Genomic DNA, 16,624 nt, shown 5'->3' on the forward strand with positions numbered 1-16,624 from the left:
CATTTAACAGCTACCTTTGTCCACCCATTTGGGCCTGGATTGAAGTCGTTTCCGTTAGCATCAACAAAGGTAAAGTTAACATTGTTAGCAAGCTTCACAGAAACCTATAAATAAACCAAATATTCAGTTTCCATGGATATAGAACTAACCTGAAAGTTCATATCGCATAAGAATCTTCTAGCAATGAATTTTATGGATACGTATTTTGCAAATATTTAAACTTGGAAAAGATAGCCTATTCGTATTTGTAAATAAAGCAAAGTATTTTGAAGACGCTTGGATATGACCACAAATGTAAACATTTTTGTGAAATTGCAGTTATTGTTCATTCGTTTCATGTGTTTGAGCTTTTGATTTTGCTTTTATATATTGGACTTTCCGTTTAAAATTTCACTCGGGGTTACTTTTTGCACACTTTCGAGTATATGAATATAAGAAGAAAAAAACGGGTACTTGGTAACGAAATGAAATGTTACGTATGTCATCCCTGATTCAAAATAAAAATATGATTGGAAGTGAAATATTAGTAATCTGCATTCAAGGTATAACTACTCCTCAATTTATATATGTATCTGACTATCGAGTGTAGTTCAAAACTTAGATTATGAATAACGTTGATGACATCTTTTTTCTAACTTTTATCTCCATGCCTCTTTTTTCTCACTCTAAACGACACCAATTATACAGTTATACAATTAGCACTAAATACGATTGCATAATTTAAAAGAATGAACACAAAATATTTGCAAATAAACTTTGAAACACATCAATGGAGTTGGAGTAGATTGAAAATTAGAATGCATTTTTTATGTAATAGTTTTTTTTTCATTTGTTAAAAAAATACAACCAAATTCAAACATGTCGTAAAGAAGGAGGGACCAACCATGTCGTAAAGAAGGAGGGACCAAACATGTCGTAAAGAAGGAGGGACCAAACATGTCGTAAAGAAGAAGGGACCAAACATGTCGTAAAGAAGGAGGGACCAACATGTCGTAAAGAAGGAGGGACCAACATGTTGTAAAGAAGGAGGGACCAACATGTTGTAAAGAAGGAGGGACCAAACATGTCGTAAAGAAAAAGGGACCAACATGTTGTAAAGAAGGAGGGACCAAACAAGTCGTAAAGAAGGAGGGACCAAACATGTCGTAAAGAAGGAGGGACCAACCATTTTTAATTGATTGGATCAACGAATGTTTGATTACTTAAATATTATCGAAAATAAAACAGAACCTTCCTCAAAATCGACGCTCTGATGTGACTTATCCAAATTTGAATCGTAGAGGTAACGTAATATAAGTTATCATTTGCATGACGTTACGTTTAGCCTTTGCGCCAAAATCGTTCATGAAGTTTCGCGGAATTTATTTTATTTCAAAATTATACATTTTTCAAGCTCTTACGTACTTTTCTTTTTTTAATCCATTAAAATCAGCAAAACAGTAGTTATCGACCGTCAAATCGCCAAATGACGGTGACAACTGTACTGTTATTCCTGTAAGGAATTAGGAAGGAGTAGACTGTTTGAGTAACACGCAATCAAAAAAGTTTTAGATATAAGAAGATGAGGTATCAGTGCCATTGGAATATATCTTGTTCATTAATGTCACAATGTACACCAAAAAGCAAGCTGTAATGTTAAATTACTTGTATATCACCATTGAAACAGGAAAACACGGTCCAATTTATATGAGAAACGGTAATTGATTCTTATTTTATATCAGGAAAGTCTAACACAAATGATAATTAAAATGGAAAATGTGTAAAGAAATAGACTTCTTTTAAAATGTTTTTTAACGAATTCTGTACATTGCCAAAAAGGGGTGGGGTCTTATAGTTTATTTCCTTATCTTTACAGGTTTAATGCAATTAGTATCCACTTTCCAGGCTCGAACGCCCCTGCATTATTACAAACCCCTAAACACCAAATAAAAATGCATAGCAAATATGTTTTACCTCCTCCTTCCCCCATTTTCAAGGTGCCCCCTTTCACGGCTTATAATCCGCAAACAAAACAAAAACCAAACAAATAAAAAACAACAAAAATAACAACAAAAAAAGCGATAAATTAAGATTTGAATAGCAGATTAGAAGCTTATAACATTTCAACGACGTGTGCAAGTATAGAAATACTTTAATGTATTTAATGGAAAAGAACATTCAATGAAAGCTTATTTTGACAAGAAATTTTTTTTCGGTTTATTTTCATGCTCAGTATTGTAATTTGATAATCGAGAAGACTTAAATATTGATCACGTGACTCATTCTATTTTACCATGTCTATATCTATAATTGGTGGACTACATTTGTGCTATCGTAATTTGACTCAGCTAAGCGTTGAGGGGGACTATCATATAGTTCGGTTTAGAAGTTATAAATTTCAACTAAACTGCTACATGTAAGCAAGAGACAATGTTTTTAACTATTTTGATCTGAGCGTCACTGATGAGTCTTATGTAGACGAAACGCGCGTCTGGCGTATAAAATTATAATCCTGGTACTTTTGATAACTATTTACACCACTGGGTCGATGCCACTGCTGGTGGACGTTTCGTCCCCGAGGGTATCACCAACCTAGTAGTCAGCACTTCGGTGTTGACATGAATATCAATTATATGGTCATTTTTATAAATTTTCTGTTTACAAAACTTTGAATTTTTCGAAAAACTAAGGATTTTCTTACCCCAGGATTAGCTACCTTAGCCGTATTTGGCACAACTTTTTGGAATTTTTGGTCCTCAATGCTCCTCAACTTTGTATTTGTTTTGGCTTTTTAACTATTTTGATCTGAGCGTCACTGATGAGTCTTATGTAGACGAAACGCGCGTCTGGCGTATAAAATTATAATCCTGGTACTTTTGATAACTATTTACACCACTGGGTCGATGCCACTGCTGGTGGACGTTTCGTCCCCGAGGGTATCACCAACCTAGTAGTCAGCACTTCGGTGTTGACATGAATATCAATTATATGGTCATTTTTATAAATTTTCTGTTTACAAAACTTTGAATTTTTCGAAAAACTAAGGATTTTCTTACCCCAGGAGTAGATTACCGTAGCCGTATTTGGCACAACTTTTTGGAATTTTTGGTCCTCAATGCTCCTCAACTTTGTATTTGTTTTGGCTTTTTAACTATTTTGATCTGAGCGTCACTGATGAGTCTTATGTAGACGAAACGCGCGTCTGGCGTATAAAATTATAATCCTGGTACTTTTGATAACTAATTATAGGGGATGAAACTCAGCAAGAAGTCAGCAAATTCATAGATACTTCATTTTATAAAAGATTTTTTTGGAAATAATTAACCTTTGTAAATTTTAATATATAAAAGAAGATGAGGTATGATTGCCAATGAGACAACTATCCACAAAAAACCGAAATGACACAAACATTCACAGCTATAGGTCACCGTACGGCCTTCAACAATGAGCAAAGCCCATACCGCATAGTCAGCTATAAAAGGCCCCGATAAGACAATGTAAAACAGTATGAACACTTTTCATAGAAATCATATTTATAAAATCAGTATAATTAGGTCACAAGGTGGACGATAAAGTGCATATGAACTCAGTGTATGCACAGGTGACTCTTTTCATCAAAAGCTTCCGTGTAACACCACCAATAATTGTCCGGCTAACACCCGTAATGTTATTGCTTTTCTATACATCTGCTGGGTGGAAGGTCATAGAAACAATTTTAGTTATCAAATAAGATAAATGAACAAGTGCATTTTCTATATTAAAAGTTTTACTCATCTAATTTATGGCAGAAACTTTAAAACCAATTTACTTTAGTATCAAGTTATACATTTGATAATAAAAAAAAACAAGTGTATATATTTTTACCTGTAGATCTTGGTCTAAGTAATTAAATACTGTGGCTTGCACTATAATAACCTCCCCTCGTATGGCAGAATATGGAAGTTCAAAACGCATGAAAAACCTTTGGAAAGTTGTTAACTAAAATATATTGTGTTTTTGTTACTATTGGTATGTGTTATAAGTATTGCCTTTTAAAGGATACAAGTATAAAGTTCCTTCAATTAGTTTTGCATAACATAAAATTAATTGGATGCTTCAAAATTACATGATGACCTTACATAAAATGTTAAATACTGTTATTGCATTGAAGATTTTTCTACTACAATTTCGGTAATTATATTTTTCTATACGTTATTTTCTCTTCTGAGTTCGTGCAAAATGTATACAAGATCTTCATAAAACTCAGACGAATGAACGATTCATGAACAGACCTTTGTCTTATTATTCATAATTCAATTTAATTGTAAACTCGTAAGATAAATTGATTACATTTGCGGTATTTGAAGCAACTCCGAGACCTGATCTGGGATTTACGGCAAATGCTGATGCAATCCATTCTGTTATAGTGTCAGGAGCTGTCGTTATTATTGTTGCCTTTCCATCAGAACTGAAATAAAAAATAATCATAATCTTGTGGCTAGTATGTAATAGATTCCATATTGAAGCGTGGTGTTAGAAAAACAAAGATAGGTATATATTGGACAGGGTCGATTGAGATATGTTAAGAAAGATAATTGGTTGATTGTTGGTTGCTATGACTTCAATACGTATTTCCGGTTATAAAGGCATGATAACAATTAAAAATAAATGATATCAGTGGTTTAAAAAGTTATATTTCGTGACATCAAAATGTGAAATATCTGAAAAGCGTTAATTTATCGAATGAATTGTATATCAAAGTATGTATGTACTATTAGTATTGACTATGTGAAAAAAGATGTTAGAAAGCAAATATTTCATGAATGTTCAGATAGAGTACAATTCAAAAATGACTTTAATACATATTTCCTGTTATATAGGGCATACAGTTTGATCCAATAATGAATTTGAAGGTGAAATCCGTTATCTGATCAAATGCTCTGTAAAAGCACAACAAAGACAAGTTATGGTAAGGTTCTGGTTATAAATAGATAAAAAAAATGTCAAATATCTAAACACAAAAAAAAAACAGATTTATTTTATTTCTTTCTTGTTAACATTAAAAACTATGCATAACTGTTACTTAAATTAGTTCTACAAAAGGATTAGGACTGCTCTGGTTAACTACACATTACCATAAGCATTGTAATTATTGTTTTTTCCCTTATATTGATATAAGAAGATGTGGTAGGAGTGCCAATGAGATAACTCTCTATCCAGGTCACAATTTGTAACACAAACAACATAATAGTTAAAGGCAACAGTAGTATACCGCTGTTCAAACTCATAAATCCCTGGACAACAAACAAAATCAGGGTAACAAACTAAAACCGAGGGAAAAGCATTAAATATAAGAGGAGAACAACGACATAACACTAAAAGGTAACACACACAGAAACGGACCAAGCATCAAACAAAATCCCACGAGAATAACAAATATAACATCAAAACCAAATACATGAATTTGGGATAGACAATTACCGTGAAACGTCTTATCGCAATGTGAATTTACACTCAAAAATAAGAGAAAACAAACGACACAACGTTAAAATGTAATACACACAGAAACGAACTATAATATAACAATGGCCATATTCCTGACTTAGTACAGGCCATTTTAAAGGAAAAAATGGTGGGTTGAACCTGGTTTTGTGGCATGCCAGACCTCGCACTTCTATAGATCAGATTACGGTCTTTCACACTGAGCCTTTGTTTACAACGAACAGCAAGCTATACGACAAAACTTTAGATACCAATTAGGTATTCTTATAGATGCCCACCCTGTTGTTCTGTTTACCCATATCCACGTTTCCGGAAAGTTCTTTCGTGTTCGTGTGCCATCTCCACTTCCAACTCCAAATCCATCTCCAGACCCGTGACCATATCTTTCAGCTGAAACTTTTAAGCAGTATTTATTTGTCGATTTGATTAGAAAGTATTTTCTTTGTTAGATCAGTTTTGCAAGTTGATCATTACAAATGACAGATATTGGCCTTCTTTATTTCCTGTTTCATCTTATCAGAAAAAATACTTTGACAACTATTACAAGTAGCAAAAAACGACAAAACGACAAAAAGCACATAAACATTAATGTATATTTAACTTGATACTGGTAATTGGGATGAAAAAGACAGGGTTCATTATTATTGACAACTTTTTTTACAAACAGTCAATTAAGAAGAACACTTCAAGTCATAAGACAATTACAATCAAAACCAAGGAGTAAACAAGGACTCACGAAACCAAAGGACATTCACATCAACAGTTATAAATAATAATGAAGAAACAACACGAACTCCACTAAAAACTTGGAGTGAAATCAGAATCTCTGGAAGGGTAACCATTTCCTGCACCGTATACGGCACCTGTCGTGTTATTTCTTTGTTCAGTTCGGTAATGATGGAAGTTTATTAGACTGAGGAAGAATATCAATTATCAGATATGATTCCTGACAAAATTTTGTCGTTATGGCCAATCAGCTCGTGATGACCTTAATTTGATTGATTCATAGCCCTGTCTTAGCAACTTTAAAGAAAGCAGTATTCCTCGTTCAACAAAATCAACGTACTTTGAGCTAGCTCTATTGTAATGTATCACTTCAGACACATATACTCCGTATGCTGATGCCGCTGGAATGTTGGTACACAGAAATGGAAAGTTGACTACAGGGAAGTTAAGATCATCGCGTTTGTCATAAATTTTGGTATTCAACCTACCATCAGTAGTCATTTCGAGAAAAAGGTCTAAATATGCAGATGATTTATCTGTGTCGGTAGTATCTTTAGTTTCAAGTTCACTTGAATATATTAAATGTAAGTGGTCACTGAATCTATTACTATTAAGAGACAGTACATCATCAATATACCCAAAAGTGGAATTTTTCTCCTTTCTGTAAAAGCCCTTGGATACGTTCTGCTTCATAAGAATATAAAAACAAATCTGCAAGTAGAGGAGCGCAATTATTACCCATTGGGATTTCAATAGTCTGTCGGAAGACCAAACCTCCAAATTCAACAAAGATGTTGTCAATTATAAGGTCCAGCATGGCAGTTATATCCTCGTCGGTATATTTTCTCCTTGTCTCTGTATGTTTTTCACAAAGTAAGCTGAATTCCAGCCCAAAATTAGATATTTTTAACGTCTAGTACCCTTTTTGTTAAAAAAATATAAACATACGAGTTCTTTAAGTCGCGCCTTAAGTTTAATATGTGGATAGGTGGTATATAAAGTTGAAAAGGTTTTAATGTTGGTACAAAGTTTTAATAATTGAGATTGTAAATTCACCAATAACTCTTTTGTATTTTTCAGTATCCACATCTGATTAACACCACTTCTTGAATACGCGATTTCAGAACATTTCTGAAGTCCTTCTTTGACTGCAGTGAATATGGCAATAAGAATTTTAGAAAGGGGTTTTGTGAAAAACCTATAATATACATTTCCATACAAGGATTATTGTGAAGCTGAGGAATCCAATATAAGGATGGAAGATCCTGGTCTTCATCCTTTGTATTAACACCAAAGGAGATTAGAACCGATTTGTAGTTTTCAAGGATCTCCAGCTTCGTAAGCGTACTTAGTGTATATGTAGGATTTTTAAGTGTGTAATTTATCCCCTTTTCTTTAATCAGACAGTCAATGTAGCGTTTCTTGCAAAAACAAAATCATTATCATAAACAACTCAATGCACCTTTAATTTGATCCCATCCAACACATGTTTTGACCCTGTTCAAAACAAAATGAATGTCAACATTGAAAAGTTTACCAGGGGCGCCAATATGACATTATTCTATTTTAATTGATACGATACGAATATCTAACACTTAAACACGATAATTATAAATTTCAAAAAACTAAAACATGAAATCAAACCGACATAGAAACTCGTCTTAACTAGTTTGTCCATATATCCTATCTATGTTTACTAGTTTGTCCATATATCCTATCTATGTTTATGATTGTATTAGATCGTAGTCGTTTGAAGTTATCTTTCCGGTTAATGAGAAGGCATCTAATCTACATATGCATGAAATGCTTCTACATTAAATCAATTTCGTGCATTGAGTCGTACCTTGACCTATAATGGGATCTTTTATACCTGGTACCTTTGATAACTATTTACACCACTGGGTCGATGCCTCTGCTGGTGGACGTTTCGTCCCCGAGGGTGTCACCAGCCCAGTAGTCAGCACTTCGGTGTTGCCATGAGTATCAATTATGTGGTCATTTTTATAAATTTCCTGTTTACAAAACTTTGAATTTTTCGAAAAACTAAGGATTTTCTTATCCCAGGCATAGATTACAACTTTTTGGAATTTTGGATCCTCAATGCTCTTCAACTTTGTATTTGTTTGGTTTATAACTATTTCGATATGAGCGTCACTGATGAGTCTTATGTAGACGAAACGCGCGTCTGGCGTACTAAATTATAATCCTGGTACCTTTGATAACTAATTATAATTAATGTGACTTGGATGGAGAGTTTTCTCATTGGCTCTCATACCACATTTTTCTTTATTATATGAATATAAATTTTCTGTTTTCTCATTGGCTAAAAGCATAGGAAATTCTCTTTGATAAAACATTATATTCACCGCGGCAAAAATCACGAGAGGTTAATATAAGATTTGGAACAGCGTCCGTGTACCTAAATATAGAAACGGGGAATTCTTGTTAGCTATTTAAGGGATGTATAAATAAAATGTTTTTTTATTGAAAGACCGAATAAATATCAACCAATCAGCGCTCTCGACATAAAATCGTTTCTATCTCACAGACGACAGTTACATGTTTCCGGCAACAAAGTATGGCTGGAGCAGCAGAAGTAGCTACTGAAAAACGCTTTTCATCGTTAAATAATGAGGAAATTAAAAAGATTTTGATAGAAAAGGATTCTAAAAATACTCGCCAATCAACAGATTCTAGCGGGAGGACATTTAAATCTTATTTACGAGAGAAAAATCTACCTGAATACCATCTAACCAACTGGATATATTTTACAATCTAAAAATATTAAAATGACACTGAGAACTAAAGAGTCATATAATAAAGCAATTGTTGACTTTTGATATCAGTTTATACAATGATTTATCAACCCCAGAGATGTGAAATTCACCTCGGCCGTTTTCCTTGGTGAAAATCACATCTCTTGGGTTGATAAATCATTGTATCAACCTCATCAAAAGTCAATAATTGTATAATATCTATCGATTTTTGTTTCTATTTGAACTTTTTGATATTTGAATATACGTTTAAGTATGCTATAAATCTAATATGAGTACTGTAGTTCAATATGTGATCATGATATGACAGATAACACCATTGTATTCTTGTATAACTGATTGGTGTTATCAATCAAGAGACAGAAACTACAATCACAAAAATGCAAAATTCCGCTTTGTAGTAAAATCAAACGCTCAAACACATCAAACGAGTTAGTAAACAATGTCATATTTCTAACCTGGTACGGGCATTGTGGCTATATAGAAAATGGACGATTAATTTACAATTGTATGATACGTAATGCCCGTTTTAAAGAAAGCCTTTAACGGAACCGTTATTGTTTAATTAGTTTACTTCTATTCAGCAGAGTCCTGTCATGTTTGGTAATTAGTGCTATCCACCATACATTTTACGAATTAATTTATCGACTAGTACAGTGATGTTATCAACTCAGTGACAACTATAACTTGTATTCGTATGACAATAACAAATAAAAGAAGATTAAGAGTTCAGCTCGAAATGTAAATATTTGTTATTGTTTTAATGATTTAGACTCGTAATAGTTTTATATGGCACCCAGGTTTTAATAATAAACATCGTGAAACTTAATAGTTTACACGTGTGACCTACAACATCGCATACTTACGACTTGGTGGAGGAATGTACTGATAAAGCAAAGCATCTGTCAACACATAAACACCAGCACCCTGTTTACAAAATAGACGATTTTTAAGTTTTTAAAATTATAACTTATAAAAACATCCAATCATGAAAATAAATTTCCATTTTTACATTTGCTAATTAAGTCATGTAAGTTTTCCGTTATTTTCCTATGAAGTAATGTAACGCAGCAACAGACACCATCATATTTGCTTCATTCATCTCCCTTTATACACGTACCGGTCGGAGATCACTTAAACCTGGTAATATTAACGGCATATTTTTTTTACTGACAAGATATAAAAAGGAAGATTTGGTATGCTTATTCTGACAATAAGTTACTCTTCAAAAGTGATGATCGATGCCGAATAAGTAAAATTATTAATTGAGCAAGATGGGTTTATTTTACATTTAAGCAGTCTATCAAAAAGACCTGAGACCAAAACATAGTACTTCAGCATTGTCCTTGGAATCATTAATGACAATTCGGTGCACTTTGTTTTGATACTTGATTTGTTATTTGTTTAGTACAGAAGTTAACATTCAAAACATATACTGCGACTGAGTCATTGGGAAGAGTTAAATGTTTCCCTCGTTTTTATCAATCAAAATCTGTTTTTCAATTCAAATTTATAAAATTAAATAAGAAGTAAATATTAAATCATGGTTATTTGAACTCTGGTGGCTTGCTTGTTGTTGTTAATAATACCACATCTTATTTTTATAACAAGGATATTCTTAGAGTGTTTGAAAGAGAGAAACGAGTATAACACTAAAATAAACACGACAGCGAATCAAATTCAGAACAATGTCTCACTTTAAATGATCATTTATATAATTAGTTATCAAAGGTACCAGGATAATATAAATCACTTAGGTAAAAAAAAATCATCTGATATAAGTTTAACCCAATTTGAGAGATAAAACAACAGCGAATAAAAATAAGAATCTTTGCTCCAACGATTCATCTGAGGTAATGATTAGATGTACCCTCCTTCTGTAATATGAACATGACAACATCACAGGGTACAAGGGTACATTACACGCTATATTAAACACAAAGTCAATTGAACCCCTATTTGTATCATAATCAATAAGAATAAAATTGAAATAAAATTATTAATTATGTTTGTCACTGAATACTTGCATTAAAAATCGAGAATGAATCCTTGTCATCTGAACCATCAAATTGACCAGTAGATCCAGAGAAACCATATTCGTGAAGTTCATTTAATACCTTTCAATGTTAAAGACAATCGGTAATCATATTGAAACGATTCAATTGATTATATAAACTAAATAATTCTCAAGTGTTTATTTATAGTGTGAGTGTTCCTCTATCAAATGATACAAACAAACAAAATATTGAACTAGTATATATTTATTTAGGGGCCAGCTGAAGGATGCCTCTGGGTGCGGTAATTTTTCGCTGCATTGAAGACCTGTTGGCGACCTTCTGCTTATGTTTTTTCTATGGTCGGATTGTTGTCTCTTTGACACATTCCCCATTTTCATTCTCAATTTTATTATATATTATATAACATTATATTCCAGGTAATAGCCAATGATCGTTTTAATGATCAGGATGTGAAAGGTGGTAAAGTAAACAATAAATAAGATGCATATGTCCATAAAAGAGTATTAAGTGAACGTTGTTTGTGTTCTCATATATTTTATGATGGTATGATGATCGACCCATCACGGGAAATAGTTAAATTGGAGTCTGGAGCTGGCATTAATTTAGTTGCTAGTTACTGTAGTTCTTTGTTAATGTATGTATCATTGTCATTTTGCTTTCATGATCCTCTGGGTTTATAGATCATTTCTAGTTATGGTAAGTGATTGGCAGCCAGTCGATTGAGTGCTGCCTTAGGCCAGCCAGCAGATTGCAAAATAAAACATTTGTAGAGTGAAAAAAATGTATTGTCCCATTCTATTAATCTGATTAGCCTGATGAAAAAGAAAATTTTTTATGAAGAATTTAGACATATTCAACTTATATAAGAGTTGCGTCCCTTTTTATGTATTGTTTTAAAAGATTTTCATGATGTATGCAAAGAAGATGTGGTATGATTGCCTTCATTTCCATTATCATCCATCTAAAATTATCCCAAAGATGTGTGTTTGAGAAATATTTTTCTTAATTAAGGAATGCCATTTGAAGAAGATTCTGTATGAGTGCAAATGAGACAACTCTCCAGTAAAGTCACAATGTATAAAAAGTCAACAATTACATGTCGAATTTCGGCCTTCAACACGGAGCCTTGGCACACTACAAACAACAGGCTACAAAGAAACATAAAGATGAATAGACTTAGAGTAAAATTGGGTCTATATACTAAAAATTAGATGTTTACATTTAGAATTATTATTTTCTTTTTAAAGTTTTTTTATATTTAGTTATCCCTTCGTAAATTTTACGGACGCCATTACGAGTTGGTTGACCGTTATGGGATAACCGTTTCACAAATGATATCGGATTTGATCCTTACGTCGTAACTGAAATCCCCTTCCCTTTCATGAATGTGACCTACCAAATTAAACTATTTACCAGATTTGTCATCACATAGGCAACACAACGGGTGCCACTTGTGGAGCAGGATCTGCTTACCCTTCCGGAGCACCTGAGATCACTCTTTTGTTTTCCATGTTTTTTCATGTGTACTATTGTTTGTCTGATTGTCATTTCATTTTAGCCATGGCGTTGTCAGTTTATTTAAGATTTATGAGTTTGACTGTCCCTTTGGTATCTTTCGTCCCTCTTTTAAACAAAACATGTTTTTTAACAAATGACAAACTATATTCACAGATGAAGATAAATAGCTTACATCTTGTGTTGTGATATCATTTCCTGATTTCAGTAAAAGAACACTCTTATCAACAGCAAGAACATTCACCAATGAGTGTGGATCAGCCGTTAATTCAACCTGAACTTCGTCACCTGGTTTAGCTCGTCTTTTGTTGAATTTAATAGACACCTGCAGGTAAAAGAAAGTTACAATAGTTTCGTTTAGTGACTCGTTGGTAATATTGTTCATTAAGAAAACATGAAAACAAAACAAAACAAAAAGTTAAAACAAAAATTCAGAACATCAAAAAAAAAGTCCAGACAATCAAACAAAATCAAATGTTATCAACCAACGGAACAAAAGAAAAACACGTAATATTTCTGACTTGGAACTCTCACCTCTAAAGCCAATATAGAATACAGATAATTTTTAGAAGTATACCATAGTCTAACTAGGTTGAATCATGTTTAATTCACCATTTTCTACATTTGCAAATGCCTGTACAAAGTCAGAAATATGACAGTTCTTGTCCATTCGTTTTTGATGCGTTTTGTTATTTGATTTTGCCATGTGATTATGGACTTTCCGAATTGATTTTCCTCTAAGTTCAGTATTTTTGTGATTTTACTTTCTAAAAGTCATAAATGGATTTCTATGAAACCAATCCGGATATCAAACCAAAAAAGTTGGTAAAACATCAACTATAAGAGGAAATAAACCACTGAAATGCTTTGAAATAAAATACGCCAAAATACATTGAAACGGACTATGCGATAACAACTGCCTTGATCCTGAATTGGTATAGGAAACTTTAAGACAAAATGGTGGGTTGAATCTGGTTGAATGGATAGCCAACTTGCCGTTTTATCTAAATTCTTTAATTATATTCATATAAATAAATTAGATGACATCAATACATGAAGAAATCGCTCCTCACTTACCTATTACCTCTCAATACATTTAATTCTGGCATTGCACATCCAGTTTTTTCTGACTGTTCATGACGTTGAAATACTAAATCCGTTGGATGTGTTTTAGTCGATTTAAGTCTCTGATGCATGATTTTTTTTTATTAATTGTTATTGACTTTTAACTAGCTGTCAGTAACTGCGAGTACTCTCAAATCGTATTTTCCTGTTAATTCGACCTGTTGATACTGTTTATAATGCTTTTTTGTTATTTGATATTTATATGGATCTTGTCTATATACCAGCTTTGATAATTTGGAATTTCTCCTAATTTTCACTTCGTCTTACTACATTTGAATAAACTTCAAGATTTTCCTGTATTAATTTTTTTTCTAAAGTGAATATTTTCTAAGGATTAAATATTTCGCAGTGGTGCCTTGCCACGGCTTTGTTTGGACTTGTTTGTTTGTTTTTTGGTCTTGAATGTTTGTTACTTATATTTTATTAACCGTGCATTTACAATCAGATATCGCAGATCAAATTTATTCGTTCATAGTGTATTAATTTACGTTTTTTGATTGAGTTAAGCCTGCCAATTGATATTTTACCGTGTGTTTTCTATGTTGTGATGTAATGCTATTGTTTCCCTTTGATGGTATTTGAGTAATCATGACGTCATTTTTGACGTGGAATAAAGGTTTAGAATATTGGAAGCTACTTTGATAATGTGACGACTGATTTGGACATCGGTATGGGAGCGGGTGTCGATATGAGTCTTATACATATACTCACTTCATTTTCAAATATGTCCTCAATCGGAATTGTAATAGCATCAGCAACAACTTCACCATTTTTTCGTCTTACATAATAAACGAGTAACTTTGCGTGAGGAATCATTGCATATGTGATTCTAAGATTCTGGACTTGCTGCTTTCTATTTCTCATCCTAAATCGCCCTTGTGTTATAAGTGATCTTTGTGAAAAAACCTATTCAAGAAAAACAATTAATTTCTAAAAAACATTTGCTAAAAGTACAGTTTAGTTAAACACAATGTATAAACAAGGAATTCTGTTATATTACACAAAAAAAAGACCACCACGGCGACATCTTATTTAGTCAGTCTAGCATTTAAATTCATCATTGATACCAGGATTTAAACTGAGTATGCCAGATTCGCGTTTCGTCAATAAAAATCTTATCAGTTGATACAAAGTTCAATCATTGCACTGAAATCATATATCTTTAATATGACGAAATAAATGCGATATACAATTCTAAAACTGCTGTATTTCTCTCCAAATTGGCACAACTATATAGCTTTCAAGAGCCTGTAATTCAGTAGTTGTCGTTTGTTTATGTGTGACATATTTGTTTTTCGTTCATTTTTTTACATAAATAAGAACGTTAGTTTTCTCGTTTGAATTGTTTTACATTGTCTTATCGGGGCCTTTTGTAGCTGATTATGCGGTATGGGCTTTGCTCATTGTTGAAGGCCGTACGGTGAACTATAGTTGTTAATAGTTGTGTCATTTTGGTCTTTTGTGGATAGATGTCTCATCGGCAATCATACCACTTAGGTTCAACTGTTTAAAGACATCAATTACTTGAATGCTAAGTAGTTTTTAAATAACTATTTCTATAAACCTGCACGGACGCTGACGACAACACAGAGGCAGTTTTATAGACCCATGTATCTCCTGTCATGCAGGTATTACCCATCAGGTAAATGCACACAGCGTCAATATTATTAGTAATGTTATAGATCATATAACAATACTGATATCTACTGTTCGAAGACAACAAAAATCATGACGCTAGTGCATTAACAAATCATTGTATAAGTCCTTCAATTCGTGACGTCAGCGTGAAACGTTGATAGTGTCGTTTACAGTCTTTTCCTCAAAACCTCCTTTGACAATTCTTGAGGTCATCCTTGTTCATAAAAATGAGATTAATAAAGATTTTTGAAGTTGGTTGTTCTTTGGGTGTTTCGTTCCCCAATGAGATGTTTTGATCCCTTGAAGTATGCATTTCAATAAGCTTTGTATGAGTTTTTATGTTAGTTTCTTGAGTATATTTTGAAGTTTGGTATGACGTTCATTTTCACTGAACTAGTATATATATTGGTTAATGGTACACTGAAGAACGCCTCCTGCTGTTATCTGCTCTCTCTATATATATATGGTCGGGTTTTTGTCGCTTGGAAACATTTCCCATTTCAATTCTCAATTTTATTGTTTCCTTAGGTCATAGAATATATTTTATACAGTATTTTTGAACGAATAGATTGATATGGATAGATATATTAACACTGTATTAGACTCAAAATTGTAGTTAAAAAAACTGAGTATCTAATTTTTCATATTTCTAATTAATTGCTCTTATAAGTTGAAATCACATACTTTGTAACTGCAGAAGCGGATTATTTCTGTACAGCGTATAATCAACGGTAATCTTCTCCCAGGCTGAAAATTAATAAATAAAAGTTATAATACGATTTATTTTGTAACACGTTTGATAATTATCATAACTCTTTTGTAAAAATGCAATACAACATTTCACAAACAAACGTTTAGGAATTTGATTTTGTTTTTTTTTCATTATGAGATGTTTATATCTAATAGGATAATGATATATACTAAGTCATTTTTATGATTTGGAAAAAATATCATTTCGTTGTGTTTTCTACAGTTCATATAAACTAGTACATCTTTGTTGTCTTCTTTATTTGTTAATAAATAAAGGGTATTTTGGTACTTCTAATAGTTGTTTTCCTTAGTCTTATCTAAGTGTTCCAATATAAACTTGCTGTTACAAATGTTCAGTGTCTATGCTATACATTTCACAATTGGTATGACAGTTAGATAATGTCACCTGACATAAATTGTTTTAGTGTATTTCTAAAAATATTTTTCATCTACAGTATTGTAAATATACAATAGAAAGTAAAATTTAAACACTCCAGGAACTTTTCGTGTTCGTGTGCTGATATATATTTATAAAGTTTTACGAACACGTTTTGAATACAATGGCTTTTTTTTTTTATCTATTTCATCTTTTACCATTAATCTAATTTAGTTCCTTTG

General features: G+C 32.6%; 1 protein-coding gene across 1 annotated transcript in view; it reads right to left on the reverse strand.

Annotated features, from left to right (window-relative positions):
• LOC134711159 (CD109 antigen-like) overlaps positions 1 to 16,624 on the reverse strand; it is a 46,598-nt gene that overhangs the window by 14,895 nt on the left and 15,079 nt on the right. The window contains exons 14-20 of the mRNA XM_063571604.1: positions 15,941 to 16,003; positions 14,330 to 14,524; positions 12,669 to 12,818; positions 9,811 to 9,887; positions 4,309 to 4,426; positions 3,844 to 3,957; positions 15 to 104 (exon numbers count right to left, since the gene is read on the reverse strand). Of these exons, the coding sequence (XP_063427674.1) occupies positions 15 to 104; positions 3,844 to 3,957; positions 4,309 to 4,426; positions 9,811 to 9,887; positions 12,669 to 12,818; positions 14,330 to 14,524; positions 15,941 to 16,003 (807 nt within the window). The remainder of the gene's footprint in view (positions 1 to 14; positions 105 to 3,843; positions 3,958 to 4,308; positions 4,427 to 9,810; positions 9,888 to 12,668; positions 12,819 to 14,329; positions 14,525 to 15,940; positions 16,004 to 16,624) is intronic.

Source organism: Mytilus trossulus, chromosome 3, assembly GCF_036588685.1.
Source record: "Mytilus trossulus isolate FHL-02 chromosome 3, PNRI_Mtr1.1.1.hap1, whole genome shotgun sequence".
NCBI classification, from domain to species: domain Eukaryota; kingdom Metazoa; phylum Mollusca; class Bivalvia; order Mytilida; family Mytilidae; genus Mytilus; species Mytilus trossulus.